Source organism: Porites lutea, chromosome 9 (assembly GCF_958299795.1).
Source record: "Porites lutea chromosome 9, jaPorLute2.1, whole genome shotgun sequence".
Lineage (NCBI taxonomy): Eukaryota > Metazoa > Cnidaria > Anthozoa > Scleractinia > Poritidae > Porites > Porites lutea.
The window spans coordinates 11,390,058-11,406,177 of record NC_133209.1 but is presented as its reverse complement, the minus strand read 5'-3'; the positions used below and the strand labels follow the sequence as shown (position 1 = coordinate 11,406,177).

The 16,120-nt window shown below is 39.4% G+C and overlaps 2 protein-coding genes and 2 non-coding genes across 4 annotated transcripts; 2 read left to right on the top strand and 2 right to left on the bottom strand.

Annotated features, from left to right (window-relative positions):
- Nucleotides 1-1,132: 1,132 nt before the first annotated feature.
- On the bottom strand, nucleotides 1,133-2,950 carry LOC140948616 (vesicular inhibitory amino acid transporter-like). Its single transcript, XM_073397882.1, has one exon. It carries the CDS (start codon nucleotides 2,471-2,473, stop codon nucleotides 1,133-1,135), a length of 1,341 nt encoding a protein of 446 aa, XP_073253983.1. The 5' UTR covers nucleotides 2,474-2,950.
- Nucleotides 2,951-4,242: 1,292 nt separating this feature from the next.
- LOC140947951 (uncharacterized) lies at nucleotides 4,243-6,328 on the top strand. Its single transcript, XM_073397177.1, has one exon. The coding sequence runs from the start codon at nucleotides 4,488-4,490 to the stop codon at nucleotides 5,223-5,225; it is 738 nt and encodes a 245-aa protein (XP_073253278.1). The 5' UTR covers nucleotides 4,243-4,487; the 3' UTR covers nucleotides 5,226-6,328.
- Nucleotides 6,329-7,950: 1,622 nt separating this feature from the next.
- On the top strand, nucleotides 7,951-8,022 carry Trnag-ucc (transfer RNA glycine (anticodon UCC)). The gene has a single exon. It is a non-coding gene; the product is annotated as a tRNA-Gly (tRNA).
- A 756-nt stretch (nucleotides 8,023-8,778) lies between these two features.
- Trnas-cga (transfer RNA serine (anticodon CGA)) lies at nucleotides 8,779-8,860 on the bottom strand. Its single transcript has one exon. It is a non-coding gene; the product is annotated as a tRNA-Ser (tRNA).
- Between the last annotated feature and the right edge of the window lie 7,260 nt (nucleotides 8,861-16,120).

Genomic DNA, 16,120 nt, shown 5'->3' with positions numbered 1-16,120 from the left:
GTGTGTACATCCATTGAATAAAGACGTCTCTCAAGCTATCATTGGCACTTTTTTTCAGCGCTTTCTTCAAAAGATGGTAGGATGGGTCGCTTTCGAGTTTTCTCTTCGTTTTTTGTTGAAGTTAAAACCGTTTAAAATGTGACGGCCAATGTCTCTTTTTATCTTATTGCGATTCTTGCTCTGCGTGTGAAACGTCATTCGTTACTGGCGCGAAGGAATGTGCTCATTGTGGATTGTCACGTCAAAATAATATATATATTCACTTGGACAGTTTGAAAGACTTCAAACGCAATATCAGACAAAAACAAATCTTCAATTTAATTTTCCTTGTTAGTTTTAAGAACCAGAATAGAGAAATGTACTGCTTGCTAACAGTATAGCTGACCCTGTTGCGTTTTATGGCTAATTATAACGGAATTTCCGGTTAGGTCAAGTTAGTCAGAGGGATTGGGGGAGGGGTGCGTGTAAATCATGCTAATGAAATGGCTAACTTGCTTATTTATATTCATAATGGTGAAATTTAAAAGTTAATATACAGCCCCGAACTAAAAATAGTACTTATTTTTCTTGTTACGAAAGTCTTCCAAAAGGGTACAACTGTTCAAATGAGTTTTTGTTTTACTCTCAAAATATGTCACGCAATGGTCGGTGACAAGGTTTTGTGGCAGCCTGAGTGTGTACAGCCGCCCCCTCCGCTCAGAAAATCGCCCCTTGGCAGCACAGTTAAAATCGCCTTTCGGCGATTCTTGTTCTTTATGAATCACATCCCTCGTAGACGATTTCACTCGTCTTCAGTTGAATTACTAAACTGACTGCTGTACCGTGCTTGTAAATTTGGGATCTATGAGTGCCTTTAGCCCCATTTACACCAGTAACACGTTAACCCTGAAAGCTGTTTAGTGAAACACAGTTATTTTCGTTTAAAAAGCTGTAAACTGCACGTGCTTTTATTGATGGAAAGTATGTTGTCGGTGAAGTTATGTAACATCATTACTTTGAATTAATTCAGTGAATTCTGTGTTGAGGCCTGTGTTCAGGTTCTTCATTACTTTTTTTTAAAAAAAACCCATTTTAATTAAACTTGTTTAGCTGGTGTGAATACGACATAATCTCTTATAGATTTATACATCTACTATGCACAACGATTAACTATTGGTTGACTGTAGGTGTGGATCATTGACCGGCCGGAAAAGAAAGCTCCAGTCAGTGACACAGTTATGCCTACTATAAATACAAAAGTATCAACCAAAATATTACACCATGACATTTCTGACGAGTAAATCTTAAGGTGGAAAAGAGGAGGAAAAATAAACTCCAAACTAATTCCTGCGATGCTACCGACAAAAGCTAGCAGATAAGTGTAGGCGGGAAAAGTAGCCGCAAATAAAACACTGACAGTTACCATCCACAAGCGAAAAACAATAACGGATGGACTTAACACAGATTTACCAAAATCCATCGGTAGGCAAGGGAGGTTAGAGTTTTCCACGATTTCAAAAATTGTGAACATTGGCAGCGTGTATGATGTGAAGGATAACACGGCCGCCATAACGTTTACAGCACGCCGAAATGAACCTTCTGGCAGATTATTGGTGATAACTTCGGCTGTGTTGGGGTGAAATGAGATATAAGCGACCACGCCAATTATTACATTGAGAAGGGTCATTATCCCGTATGAAAAATTCATAAGCGAATCGAATTTCTCTTTATGACGCATGCTCCCTTCGATGAGAGGTACAAATGGTTGTGATAAGTAGCTTGCTACCAGTATTCCTAAAGCAGATGGGTATGTGCTGGCGTCAAAATGATCCAAGAAACTAATCTCCCATTTGTGAATCTTTGATAAGCTGTAAGCGAAAACTGTGATAAAAATGAGTTTCGCTGACAGTACCGTTAAAATACTTGTCCAGGCCACTTGAGAGAGATTTTTAAGAAAAATGTTTGGCACAAAAATAACTCCACCTATTAGCGTCCAAAGCCAACAGGGAAGGGCAATGTGTGGAAAAGACTTTGCTAGTAATCTACCAACTAATAAGGGATAGACAGAGGCAACGAATAGTAACTCTAGAAACTGTGTACCGAGGACAAGATGACCTCCAACTTTTGGAAGAAAGGCGTTCCCAACATCTGCGTACGAATTGCGGACCCTTTTTTGTTTGCCACTCTCGGAATCCTTTTCGTAAAGACAGCGAACAATAGTTTTTCCAGTGTAATTTGACGCAACAGCAACAAGTAATAATGTTAATATTGCTAAATAGCCCCCATTTCTAACAGCATAAGGGATCACCAATATCGGTAACCCCTGAATGGTGTTGCATATATTCCAAAAGGTTGCAAATGTTGAAGCAAGTTTATCTTCATATGAAGCCGAGTGCTTGTCCAATGATTTATCATTTTCCTGGATTCTTGGTATTTCTGTTTCTTCGCTATCGCCTTTGATCTTCGCTTCGTGGTTCTGTTTTGTTTCCACCATACCAGTACAAGAGCTAAGAGTCCAAACCTCCTGTTGTGAAATTATTGGCCAAAGATTGTATGAGTTAAGCTCAAGTATTGCTATATTTCGAAACTAATGACTTTATTTGATTTTCGTTCCAGAAAGAAAACTCTTGTTGTCAAAATAGTCGTTTCTAAAGGAGCATAATCCCAATTTCTGTTGATATGGATTGTGAAACTAAGTTTGTCTGGTAGACTCGGGATTCCCACTGAAGATCTGAATCAAAGATGCTGGATCAAAATACTGTTTAGCTTCTGTAGACGACTCACTGAGTTTGGTGTTTGTTGTCTTCGACTGATCACCGCGGAATCACTTGAATAAAATAAACATTCATTGATTACATGACTGCAACTCAAACCTTTCAGAAGGTGTTGTAAAAAGAAGTTCTCTCTGCTTCACTGGATAAGTAGTAGCTGGCTGTCGAGACGAAACTAAAGGCGGATTATTTCCTGTAACTTTAGCTAAACATACTTGGTTTGAAGTTATATTCTTATAACAGGTTGTTAGTTATTTAATAAATGAAACAGCTGGTACTGATCACATGGATCATTTGCTTCAAGTCAATCAGATTCCTTCGACTACGAAGTTTTATCCAGCGGCTGATAACCATAAACTCCGAGGCACGTGGTGTATAAGGGCGACTTTATTTGCGATCGTATGGAATCTATTTGACAATTATTCCTCGACCCCGAATGGGCTCTGAGTCAATAGCCCATGAGGACGAGAGGAATAACTGTTTTAGTAAAATCCAACTAGTTGGTCAAAAATGACGAGACAAAACAACTTTAGCTAGTTAAAGCTAGAGTTAAATCCTTTTTTGCCGCCAAAAAGCAGGCGCTTTTCGCTACTAGTGGGCTATAACATATAGCCTAGTAGTGGCTCAACCAATCAGAATGCAGCATTGATAATAGACCACTAGTTGGATTTTACTAAAATACAATACTGTCGATAAATTGTACGTCCCCATACACCAATCATCTGTTAACCAGTCTGCATGAGTTTAACCGATGACAGCCTACTATGGACCGTCTCCAGAGGTCGACAGAATGCAAAGCACTAAAGCGGTCAAAATTGTTAAAGTATTAATCGTTGTCACCTAATACAATACGACATTTCTCTTTCTTCAGTCTTTTCTGAGTCACAACCAGTGGGAGAAAACGAGAGAAATATACGGAAGTTTTTTTTTCAATTGTGTTTTCTTGCTATTTTCAAATACATCCAAAAAAAACTAAGAGATGTTGGTAGTTTCGTAACGTTTGTTTGGAAGATTGCCATTCACTTAAAGTAAGAATGTTAGTTTTTAAAGAAACCCGACTGTGGTGCAGTACGGACGTGGAAAAAAAAGCACAAACAACTGTAGTTGTTTGAAAAGGTGAATTCATTGTCACCAGCTCGACAAAAAGAATACTTAAAACCTCGGGTTTAGACTATGCCAGTGCTACACTTCTAATACATGACACAATTGTTGAGGGAAGCTTCAACTTTCCTTTTAAATGTGTGTTGGCAAATTGCTGAAACAAGGTACAATTAAAAACAACTGCAAACTCGGGTAAAGGCAGATTATCGTCTTGTAAACTGGGAATGCCACAACGTTAGCAGGTACTAAGCACGATGCTACCACATGATTGGTTAAGAGAAAAAAACAACTTATTTCTGGCGTTTTAACAAACGTACAGGGGAAAACCTTCTAAACACCTGTTGGCTCTGCGCATGGCAGATTAAGAATAAAGCTTTTTTCCAAGAGTCTGTTGTCCAAGGCGACGCGCCTAGCTGGAGAGGGCAAGACGAATTCATTTGAGCTGTTTGAAATTTGGGATTTTACCACCTAAAGAGACACCGGTAAATATTTGTACGTATGCAACAAGAGACGCGTTATATTTGGTGTGGGTTGGAAAGGATAGCCTTGAAAGTAGAAAGTTCCGTCGGCACAAATTCATGACAATGACACTTCCTGAGAAAAAGACGCGAGATACTCAAAGGACGCCTTCAAGACATGTCATTGTGTTATAGATTTAAACGATTCTGGTCTCTTCTTTTCGGTGAATTTTGGATTGAAAGAGGAAACCGGAATTCTTCCACATGTAGAAAATCTGAAGAAATAGGCCATGGTGGACATATAGAGCTGAAGCGAAAAGGGAAAGAAATTCTGGGTGCGGAACATAGCTGCCGCGATGCTGATGATAAGTGCTTCGAATCTCATGGAATAAATTTCTCCAGTCAAGAAGAAAAGGATCGTTTTGACACCAAGATGGAAGAGATGCAAATTATATTTTTAAAGGAACTTTCAGAAATAAGACGTCAGCACGAGCGACTTAAAGTCGGAAGGGTTATTTTGAAGAGACGATTTTCAGAATTGGAGCAAATTCTGCAAACAGACATTAGGAATTTTACAAGCACGGATATTAAAACTTTTAAGGAAGATTCGTCATTATCTAGTGAAGAGCTACAGCTTTTGGCAGAAATGGAAGAAATATTGGAAAAGCTTGAAAAGGAACAAGAAGAGCTTCTTTCCCTGGAAAAATATTTGGAAATTGAGCTCCACGAAAGGACGTTTTATCCGGAACCTGTTATGCCACGCCATAGAAAAGTTGAAGACGAATTCTCAAAAAGAATGAAGTTAGATGGTGGTTTAAAGTATAAAAGCTACGACGAAACAGTTCAGCTTATAACACATCGTTGTCTTCCACCTCCTCTATCTCTAGATGAGCTAATGAACACCGGCCGCAGATAACAATGGCTTGCCGCGCGGCTTCACCTGCCGTGACCATAAACATGTAAAGTTCCGGAACACAAGCTGCGAACTGCAGCAGGTGGTTTTAAACAGGTTTAGTTGAGGTCGTTTTTAATTAATACACCGAAATGTTTTGTTTTAGGATTATTTCTGTTGGCCTAAGAAGAGGCGATACTACTCATAAATTAAACTAGGATTCGTTGATATTAAACGGAGAAACGGGACAGCACTAAGCTGATTCGGAAAATGATGACCTGCATGATTTAATAACGCGACTAAATGACAATGAAAGCTAAATTCTATGGATTGACCATTAGCAATCCTATTTAGTTAAATGTTTATTATACTCTTTCAATGAAACAGACCTGAAACGGTAACCAAGTATCTATTCATTACACGAGGTTTAATATCAGTAAACTAAAATCACTTATAACACGCGCGAACACAAGTGATTGGAAATACCAGGTGTCATAGCTTTCACGCCAAGACATGATACCTCACACGCCGTAAAAATATTAAACATGTCGTCTTCACACGTGAAAAGCTTACCGTTGCTATAACTACATAAAAATATAATAGCGCCTTTCGCAGCAAAAAATATTAAATTGAAATGGTTTGGTATTTCATTGATGCTTATATCAATAATAAGTAGAACGTTACATGGCCGCTTAGACATGCGAAATTTCTCTTCTCGAAATGAAAATTCAGCGCGAGACGGAGAAGAGGAATTTCGTATCTCCACGCTGATATGTAATATCTCCTATTTAATGACCTTAGTGTATCAGTTAGTAGTAATTTTTAGCACGTTTCCATTGACGAAAATTTTGTTCAATTCAGGGACCTTTTCCTACTGAAATGATATACTATATATACTCGACAAAATGAAATTTGGTAGTGGCGCATCCTCTTTTTGTTGGAGAGCTGCGTAGGGTTGGAAATCGGAAGCTTTCATTTTTTTACTCATGAAACCTGACGTATCAAGCGATTATTAATTTAATTCATAAGGCTTAGTTTTAACACAATCATGAACATGTTGACTTATTGATAAAGCCAACATGTTATTGAGAAGCTTGTATTGGGGAATAAAAGTATGTGACATATAATTTCACTGATCAAGTATTTTTAATTATTTGCTGACAACTAACAAAAAGGGAATAAAGACAAAATAAAGGAGGAGAGAGGCGCCCCTCATGACAAGTTAAAAGAAAATTTGCTCCATTTTGGTTTTCGGTGAAATTACCTCCTTCTCTGTGCCCTGCCTCCTCGCGTGTTTCTCTGCACATTACTCACTCGGCTTGCAAAAACATGCGGGGTAGAGACCTTAAGATCCGAACACGGCGACAGCAACGAAGAGGTCAAAAAGTGAATTCGCGTTTTTCAATCTTTACTTCATCTTGATTATGTACTGCGGACTCTCCTGAAGTTGAATTCATAAGAACGATGTCTAAGTTCGGATAGCCTGTGGATTTCGAGTTGCTTACTCCCTCAGTAACTGAGGGAGAAGGTGACTCGAGGTAATGTCTAAAATTCAGGCTAAAGCTCAGAAAGGGAAAGACAATTTAGTCGTGGCTTGTTTGCGTCCTCCGTAAAACAGGAAATTAGTCATTTTGACGTCGTAGCCGCACAGTCAGCTGCACAGTACTATATCCCAGCCCATACTTACAGTAAAAGATAGGGCGAAAACCCGTACAACAAGCATCCCTGGATTCGCAGTTCAACTAAACTAAGCCTTATCCTATTAGAGAACCAATCCCATTCCCACTCCAAACCTCCGGGAAGAGTCCGGAAAGAAATTAAGACAGTGCTGTGAATTGTGCCTAAGCCTATGCATAGAGCTGAAATCTGGAAAAAATATATAGATTTTTTTTTTATTTCCTGAAGCAATTTTATCATTAAATCAGGATAAGTTTTTCGCATTTTACTGGTGTTTTTGTGTTAGGATTTCCTTTATCCTTTTAGTGACTAAGTGGAGTAAAATGGATCCGAATGTGAAGCCACAGACCTTGGTTGAGACTTTTGACCAAGCCAACTCCAATTCTATCCTGGAGTCAGTATGTAGCTCTCATAACTTTGTTGACTTCCGTTATCCTGTGTCAACATGCACGGCTGAGCGTAGCTTAAGCGGTATGAAGAGACTATAAACTCCTTTACGAAGGACCATGACAGACGAGAGACTGAGTTGTATGTTGCAATTCTGCACATACACAACTGGGAACAAGGACGTAATTGATAATGATGGCATTGGAACAGAGTTTGCCCGTTTGAAGGGTACACATCTAGCCCTTGTCTAGGCTTGCCTAGGCTTGGTCTAGAGGGAGGTGAAGGGGGGTGGGGGTGAATTTTAAAATTTGTTATTACCACGGGGGGTAAAATTTTCATATGTAATTATTTTTAGGGGGTAAAGTTTTGATACACCACACTTTTCCAACACCCCCCCCCCCCACCCCCCTTCCGCCGCCTGGGACGTATTAAACGATCAGTCCCTCGGAATGTTACAACTTTATGTTCTTCGGTGCGCCATGGACACACCAGGTCAAACAGGAGCCCATGGGCTCCTATTTACAATTCATATTTTTTTCAGAACAGTCGTTTTACGCAAACTTTCGACATTAGATTCTCATACAGACACCGTAATTTCTCACGCGGTCGCCTACCCGTATGGCTTCCAACACTGCGTGAAGTAAGAATGGTTTTTAAATTAAAATCAGCCGAATCTGACACGTGGGCGTTGGTGGTATAGTGGTGAGCATAGCTGCCTTCCAAGCAGTTGACCCGGGTTCGATTCCCGGCCAACGCACATATTTTATTTTCCTTTTTCGTTTGATTTCAACTATTTTTTTTTGTATTACATTAAATGATAAGTGTATTTTTCTTCTATTTCTGTTATTGAATTGAGAAATTGAGAATAAACTAGGCTCTTTTTTTCTTTTCTTTTTGCTTGATCGCAGACCGAGATCTGGGTACGAGATTACGTAGTGAGAGAAAGCCCTGGGAACTTACCTGGGAACAAGGTTGATTCTCGTCTCCAGATCAGCTGGTTCAGGAGGGTTCAGAGCTTTTCTAAACGTTGTGCGAGACCCTCTTTTCTAGTTTTGGACTGTGAAACAAAAGGTTCATTTCGCCGCTTTTTTTTACGGTAAAAATTTTTGCCGTTCGAAGACGGGAGTCGTCTGAATTGTGTCCTGTATCAATCTCTTCAAAAGAGTTACTGTGAGCCTGAGGGAGACCTTCATCTCTTCGTGTGGCCGTTTATTGAAATCTGAGCATCGGTCTTATGTACTCAATCAGGCTGACTCAACAGAAGAAATACAGACTGAACATTCAATTCCAAAACACAGATTTGAGCCAAAATGTTCCAGCAAAGTTAATTCAAGCAAGACGTCAATTTGATAGTCATCAGTCACGTTTTTTTTCACCGTCGCGAGCTGTTTAAAGCGTTATTTTGCGAGATGATTATCCGACTGACATTGTTTTATTTTTTTGCAATTTATAACCACAATAAGGAAAATAATATAAAAAGATAATTTCCTGTATGAGAAAAAGGAGACGTGATCGCTGCGAGCAGGATTCGAACCTGCGCGGGAAGATCCCATTGGATTTCGAGTCCAACGCCTTAACCACTCGGCCATCGCAGCAACACGTGATCATGTGTTGTTAAAAACAGATTTATTTCTTTGCCTGGGTAGCCTGGGTAGGATCCAACATGCAGTATGGCGGCCTTCAATCCAAAGGTGAGAAGCAATGACTTGTTCACCGCTTTTTAATTCTCGTTTTTTTAGCCATATATTTCACAGTTATTTTGTTGACAAAATTTTGCAGATGACAATCTCTATCACCTAAACACAGTCAGTCAGTGACACACACCGTTCAACATTTTTTTAATGAAAATCAGTTACAGCTCTTGCCCAACAAATGTTTATAAACAGCAGTTTTACCCAATAATCTCCATGAGGCAAAACTTAACCTAGAGATGGAAAACGTCATGATAAGGGGGAAAATGTCCCCAAATTCCTCTAGGGGAACCGGGAAGTTAAGAAATACGTTTTCTGGGAGGCCTCATGGGGGTTCTCCTGAGATTTCAGTGACGGGGATGATCGAATGGAGCCAAAATCCGTAGGGCTTCCAACAAAAAAAAAATCCCTGGACAAAAAATTAAATTCCTAGAAAATCCCATGCCAAATTTTTTTATTATTATTCGCTCATCATTGTAAAAATTAAGCCTTAAAGATTTCCAGAAAGCATTAAATGATATAGGACGAAAACTAAAGACATTAGAAATTGAATCGCCTATTGTTTAATTGCATTATAACCGGTTTTATGAAACAGAACAGATGCAATGTAATGCGTTAAATGCAAAACAGGTTTGGTTGTATTTTATTTGCAGAACTACAAGGCCGGGATATGATGACAATACCATTCGTCAGATTGTTTTGAATACCCCCAAGAAATCCCTACTTAAATCAAGTCACCCAAAAAAATACATCCCAAATTTTCCTAGCCCATAAAATCCTGGAAGCAAAAATTTCAAACCCGAAAAAATCCTTTGATCATCCGCGTCACTTGAATTCTGGAGTAGCCTGCAAGCAAGCAAAGCGAGCCTCGCGAGAACGCTTCTTTCCACTGCCCCTCGCGGCTTTGCCGCTTGCTCGCGCGTTCTTGCGAGACTCGTTTCACTCGCCTAAATAGGAGAGCTTGCTCGCAGGCTAATTCTGGAGTAGTTCCACCCCCTTGGTTGGGGTTATAGGCATAAGAAGTCACATGTCCATTTTAACCATAAAAGGAAACTTCCCTGGGAGCCTGCTGACTTGGACACCTTTGTCAGAGATGTAGGTTTATTTTAACAGCGAATGTGTGCATTTGGTGGCAGCAGCATGTCACTTTCAGGTTAGGTTTCACAATAGGTTAAAGCCTAAAGAAATGGCTGAATAATGTAAACAATGCAGCAAGCTGGCAATTCACACATTTACTAATCAAACAGGACTGCTAGGCATTTTCTTTAGACTACGGTATCCAATTTCCTATATAACTTGGAAATGAACTCTACAGATGCTCCAAATTATTGCTATATTTTTTTTTGTTGGGGGAAGGTGACTTTTCGAGAAACTGTGAGAAATCATTTGTTAATTCATGAGAGCATTAGATAGATGGTGAAACCATTGAGACTCATGACAAAAAGTCGTTAAACTTCGAACAGTGTATAATGCAATGTTGACTGCTCAAAGAGACCTTTTAGCATGTTGAACATAGTTGAACAAGGACTAAGATGGTTCCATTCTTATGGTCTCCAACCCTAGTTCCCAAGAGGGTTTTTCAATCCCAGCACCCCAACCCAAATTTTCACTCAATCCCGTAATTCTGTTGGTTATTTTTAGCGTCCCACATCCCATCCATACTGTGAATCCTTTATTAAGCCCCCTGAGGGGCTTATGTATTTCAAACCCATTTGGGGGGGCTAATAGAGACGGAGGGCTTATTTGGTGGGGCGGGGGGGGGGGGGGGTTATTTAATTTAGCAAAGACGATGGTATATCAGTTCTCCACAAAAAGCTAGAATACAAAGTTGAAAAGCTCAAGTACAAGAAGTTGGAAGTCATGTAGCCAAGGATCAGAAACAAATCTGAACTGTCAGTTGGTGAATAAACCATCCCAGATCAGTCCACACGAAGTTTTACAGTCATGATTGATTAATACAGTCAATCATTTAGTGGTGAAGATTAGTGGGGAAGGGTAGGGGGTCTCATTAACTTTCTTTCCCTAAAAGAGGGGGCTTATTAGAGGGAGGGGAGCTTATTTGAGAGGGGGGCTTGATAGAAGATTTATAGTACTTAAAATTCTGAATTTTGCCCCCATTTCATGTTAAAGTTTTGAATCTCTGCCCTCAAATAGGGCAAATCCCAGGTCTGGAAAAAATTGAGAACCCACCATTCAGAATTGGGTGAATGGGCTCCTTGGGGAGTGGCAGTAGTCTCTTTTCTTCATCTCATCTGCTTACACTTTCTAGCTTTCTCTTCATCTTACACCCCACAAGAGAGCCTGTTCATGGATTTTTGAGGCTAAATGGGAAATCTCTGATGTGTACATGGGACGAGGCATTTACCAGTTGTTCAGGAGTGAATGGGTTAATTTGTCATGTCACAAGAATTTAATCTTTATGAATATATGAATCATTAGTTCATCTTCATCTTTTCCTGGAAAGAGGAACCAAGTTAATGACCTGCAGGGGCCCGTTTCTTGAAAGGTCCGGTAGCATGTCAGGTTAAACAACCTGTTGAATAGTAGCACAGTTCTCACAAGCCAGCCAAATTTGCTTAAACTGAAAGTTTTATTGTATCATTTTCAAAATTATTGAAACTATGATCTTGAATGCAAACATGGCAAACATAAAATTGCTTTTTGGGCTCAAAAAGTTATCAGGACTTTCGAGAAATGGGCCCCAGCCCCCTGTTGGCCTGCTAACGCAACAGATTAAAGGGACCTTATAGTGATGCACTGGTATCGGAGAGGTTAGGGTTCAAATCCTGGCAAGCCTGAATTTTTTCAGACTTTTTTTGTAACTGCATAAGTTGCATCTTCAGCAGCGAGGATCTCCTTTGCATTTAAATTTAATCTTGGGTGGAACTGGAGTAATGAACGAGAGGTTTATAAAGAAATGAATACTGAATATTTGGAGATCAAAAATCTGGGCTGGGTTGTTCAAAGGTTGGTTAAGATCTAGGTTTAGTGCAAAATTTGAATTCAGATATAAAATTCAGTTTTGCTTACAATTTTATAATTTGATGCTATAAAAAGAATAGAGAAAATTATCCAAGAAAATGTTTTTGAAAAAAGAAAAGGAAACCTGAAGTATAATTTAACCCCAGGTTAGAGGTAATTTGCCTTTGAACAACTGGGCTGTGGAATTATGCAAAGCCAATAATCTAGCCTCTCAAACTCGTAACGCAGAAAACCCTCCGTTAAATCACCCCTCCAAATATAAGCCCCCTTGGGGGCTTGTACTTGGAAATTGCCCTCAAATACAAAGTAAAACAAAGCAAAAACAATAAATTCCCTTCCAACTATAAGGCTAGCCCAATCGATTTTGAAACGCAAATTTCCCTCCATATATAAGCCCCTCTGAATATAGGCCCCTCCAAAAATAAGCCCCTCAAAAAGGGCCTTTGAAAAATATAATCCCCGGGGCTTATTTTCGGAATTTTACGGTATCTGACTTTGTGAAAACGGAGATAGCAGATTGAATCCCAAGCTTCTAATTACCTTGACAGAGATCCCAACCTCCAGCAATGAAATTGTGGAAACTGTCTCCTTTTACAGTATCAACCACCCTCCCCACCCCCCACCCCGCTGATACACACAAATCGACCCAGTCTTTAAAGTGATTAACATGGGTGTAGCTCTGGGCATTATAGTTTCGTACATAAAATAAAGAACACCAGAAGTCACTTCAATGACCATAATAAATTAATAATCTTTCTCAGTGATGAAATATGGGCCATAATACTGCAGAAACTGTATGATAAATTGAAAGCATTTTTTAATTTTGGAAAAAAATGAGCTTTTTTGAAACTAAAGCACAGAAAATCTTAAAAGTTGATTTTATCGAGGAGATTTAGTGACCCATACAGGAGACCGGGAGATTTGTGCCATATCCAGGAGACTAAATCATTAGGAAGAGGAGAAGGGGCTGGCTATCTTCAGTCAAGGCATGTTCTCAGTCAACATTAGCTTCCTTTTCTTTAAGAGAAGATGAAGATCTGATGACAGATAATCTTAAAGACGAAACAATATTTTTGAAATCTCTGAGAGACTGGCATCTTAATTGAGAAGTACTAAGATGATTACCAAAATTCACCTTAAAAAACTTCTTCCAGCAACAGCAAAATATACCTCCAAAAAAGGCCTTCTTGGGGAAGCAAAATAGGGTAAGGGTAAGGTAAGGGACAAGGTTCAAAACATTTTTGGATGAAATGCCGGAAAACTTCTGTTTCAAATTTATTAATCCAACTGAAGTGTGAGAAAAATTTCTGATTCTGCTTTGTTTTTCTTTTGCTTGATGAGCCCAAATATCGCATTCTTATTGGTTCAATATCAAAATCAAAGAAAGAATCAGCATCAGTTTTCATTTAGGTGAAAGAAGATAACTTTAACTTCAACAGTTAATATTCCCTCCTTAACACAAGACCCACTTACTATTACAATGGGCATTTCAACAGGTTTGGGTTTTAAGGGTATTTATAGACAACAAAACAGGCTAGCGACTTGTGCTAAATTTGCCAGTCACTTTCTTGTCTTAATTACTTCATTTTACTTATGATCTTACTATCATCTATCGTCTACTATTTTGAGATCCATCAGTACTGATTAGATTCTTACTTCTGTTTTGTTGGTCTCAAGTTTTTGTCATATTAAGAGATGAGGCCCTGCCTTCCTGAGAGGAATTCTTTTTCAAGGCTGGAAGTATGAAAGGATCCCACTTTCACAAGTTGGCTGCTGCGTGCCGATTCATTCATCATCACAGTAACAGATGAAATGCACAGCATTGAGATACGTTATTTGACCATCGAATACGTTTGCGAAAAAGCGTATAAAAGGGTGATCCCCTTCTGTGAGTGTCAGGGATGGCAGATGAAATTTAAGCCTTTACGCTGTGCTTAACTTTTTTCAGGCCTTCCTTGCTTATAGTTAATCAGAGCCGAATAGGGGGTTCGTACAATCACAGGGGCGGATCCAGGATTTTTTTTCGGGAGGGGGTGCACTCGTCTCTTGCTCTATTTCAACACCAATAAACCACATAGTTTTTTTTTGCAGAATACCAGCTGTATTAGAAAACTGCAGGTCATCTCGGGGGGGTGCGCACCCCCTGCACCCTCCCCCTAGATCCGCCCCTGAATCATAAAAAGTCATTGAATTCTTTGGAAAGTCCTTGAAAAGTCCATCTGTTTCTACCGTAGAGTGGCAAGAAGAATGGAGGTGCTTCGTTGCTCTTCATTCGCTGACTCATCTTCACCAAAAGTCCCAAAACAAAAGCACTCCTGGAATGAGGCACTTGGGCGCACAACACCCAAGGGATATTCTGAATAAAAACTTCCTTATTTCATAATAAAGCTTTAGATAACTTGTTTTAAAAGATCAGCGCTTTTCTGTTAAATCCTTTAAAGGCAAAATGTTAGATACACTTTCTGTTTTTAATCTTCTGAATGTAGTTAATGCCAGTGCCCCCCAATTTTTTTTCTGATAATTTTCAGGTCTGTAGCTGTAGATCTGCTAGTTTGCTATTGGCATCGGTAGCCTGCTTAGGCTGTCAGTTAGATGAGGTTTGTTCACTAAGGTAGATGGACAGATGAATGCATAGCAGAGAGATGGCGGTTCTCGTTTCTAGCCTTTAGACTCTAGCATTCACCAACAGGCGTGACTTTCATTCAACAAAAGGATCATCCCGCAATCCCCTCGCGGTTACTAACATGACGGTTATGTTTTGGCTTAGTAACCACGTGTAGCAGACGCAGACTGTGTTCAACCATCCCGATCTCGTCGGGATTCTCCCGATTTTGTAAAATCGTGAATCCCGACCAATCTGCGGTCGGGATGGTAAAATTTCGATTTTGACATCGGTTAGGATATTTTAAAATAAATCTTAAGGAACTTAATCACGCATCTAAGAGAGTATACTTAACTGAAACTGATATCCAGAAAAATTTAAAGCATAAAAATGACAATCGATTTCGCCAACATTTTAGCCAAATTGTACGTTCTCAAAAGGTTGGACAGTCTGGACTACCTTCTTTTCTTGTTTAATTTGTCAGAAACTTGTTTATGAAAACTATTATAGGAATAAAATAGCCTGTGAGCTGTGAGCTCTCCGGGGCGTTCTTGAGGTGGGGCGAAAAAGAAGGGCCACAGCGCCCTGGAGAGCTTGCTCACAGGCTAGAAATAAACTTTTCGAACTAAATCCTTATGTGATTGATTACTAAAACGATAACCAGAGGCAAATGACAGTTCCTGTTTCGGTTCAGAAGATCATTCCTGTCCCTCTAAGTTAATAGTGGACGTAAGGAAGTAGCAAATGTGACAAAATGTAACAGAATGTTTCACCCTTTACCGCAAACACTACCGTTTCATTGATTCTATACAACGGTTAAAGAAAGGCAAGTGGATATGCAGAACCGGGAAGAAGTGGATCAAGTTGAACTTTGTGCGTTTATTTTCTTCACGATATACGACATCATTGACATCATGTATAATTGTTCTTTTAGTCCTTCTTATGTTCCTGTTTCAAGGTTAGCAATAAATGCATGCACATAATATACTTGTCATGATTGCAGATTTCTTCTTTTCCTTCCTCCGACTCACTCCAGTCCTCAAAGCTAGTCAGTAATGATGCGGAAAACTTTGTACAAAGCATTTATAGTGTCAGGAGACCAATGAAAAGTAAAATAACTCTCAAGTGGAAGGTAGTAAAGTTCAAAGCACAGTTTTATTTTGTGGCGTTAATGCCGAGGAAGCGTGAACTAGTGGAACTTTGCCACTCTGATGAGTCCAACACAAGCTAGAAACTCATCTTTAGTCATTAGGTCTCCTCTGCTCATCAGGATGTCAACATCTCTGTAAGCTGTGACTTTAGTATTCTCCACTTTTTTCCTTTTGCTTCTGCGAGCATTAGTCCCCATATCTCCTCCGCGCTGTCGTTTTGTCGGTGGGCGATTTCCCTTTGAAGATTTAGAAAAATTCTTTACTTTCTCAAGAGACGCTGATGCTTGATTGTTTGTTTTCTTATAAGCATCAGGCCTTAATTTATTGACAGCTTTTTCTTGCTTGCGAAGAAGCGCTTTCAAAGTTTTAATTTTCTGTTCTCTAGTTTCTGTTTTATCCTTCTGGTTTCGTTGTACAATAGTGGTGGAG

What these genes read in the sequence shown, in the direction of transcription:
- LOC140948616 (XM_073397882.1), bottom strand. Translation starts at nt 2,473, where the DNA reads ATGGTGGAAACAAAACAGAACCACGAAGCGAAGATCAAAGGCGATAGC.
- LOC140947951 (XM_073397177.1), top strand. Translation starts at nt 4,488, where the DNA reads ATGTCATTGTGTTATAGATTTAAACGATTCTGGTCTCTTCTTTTCGGT.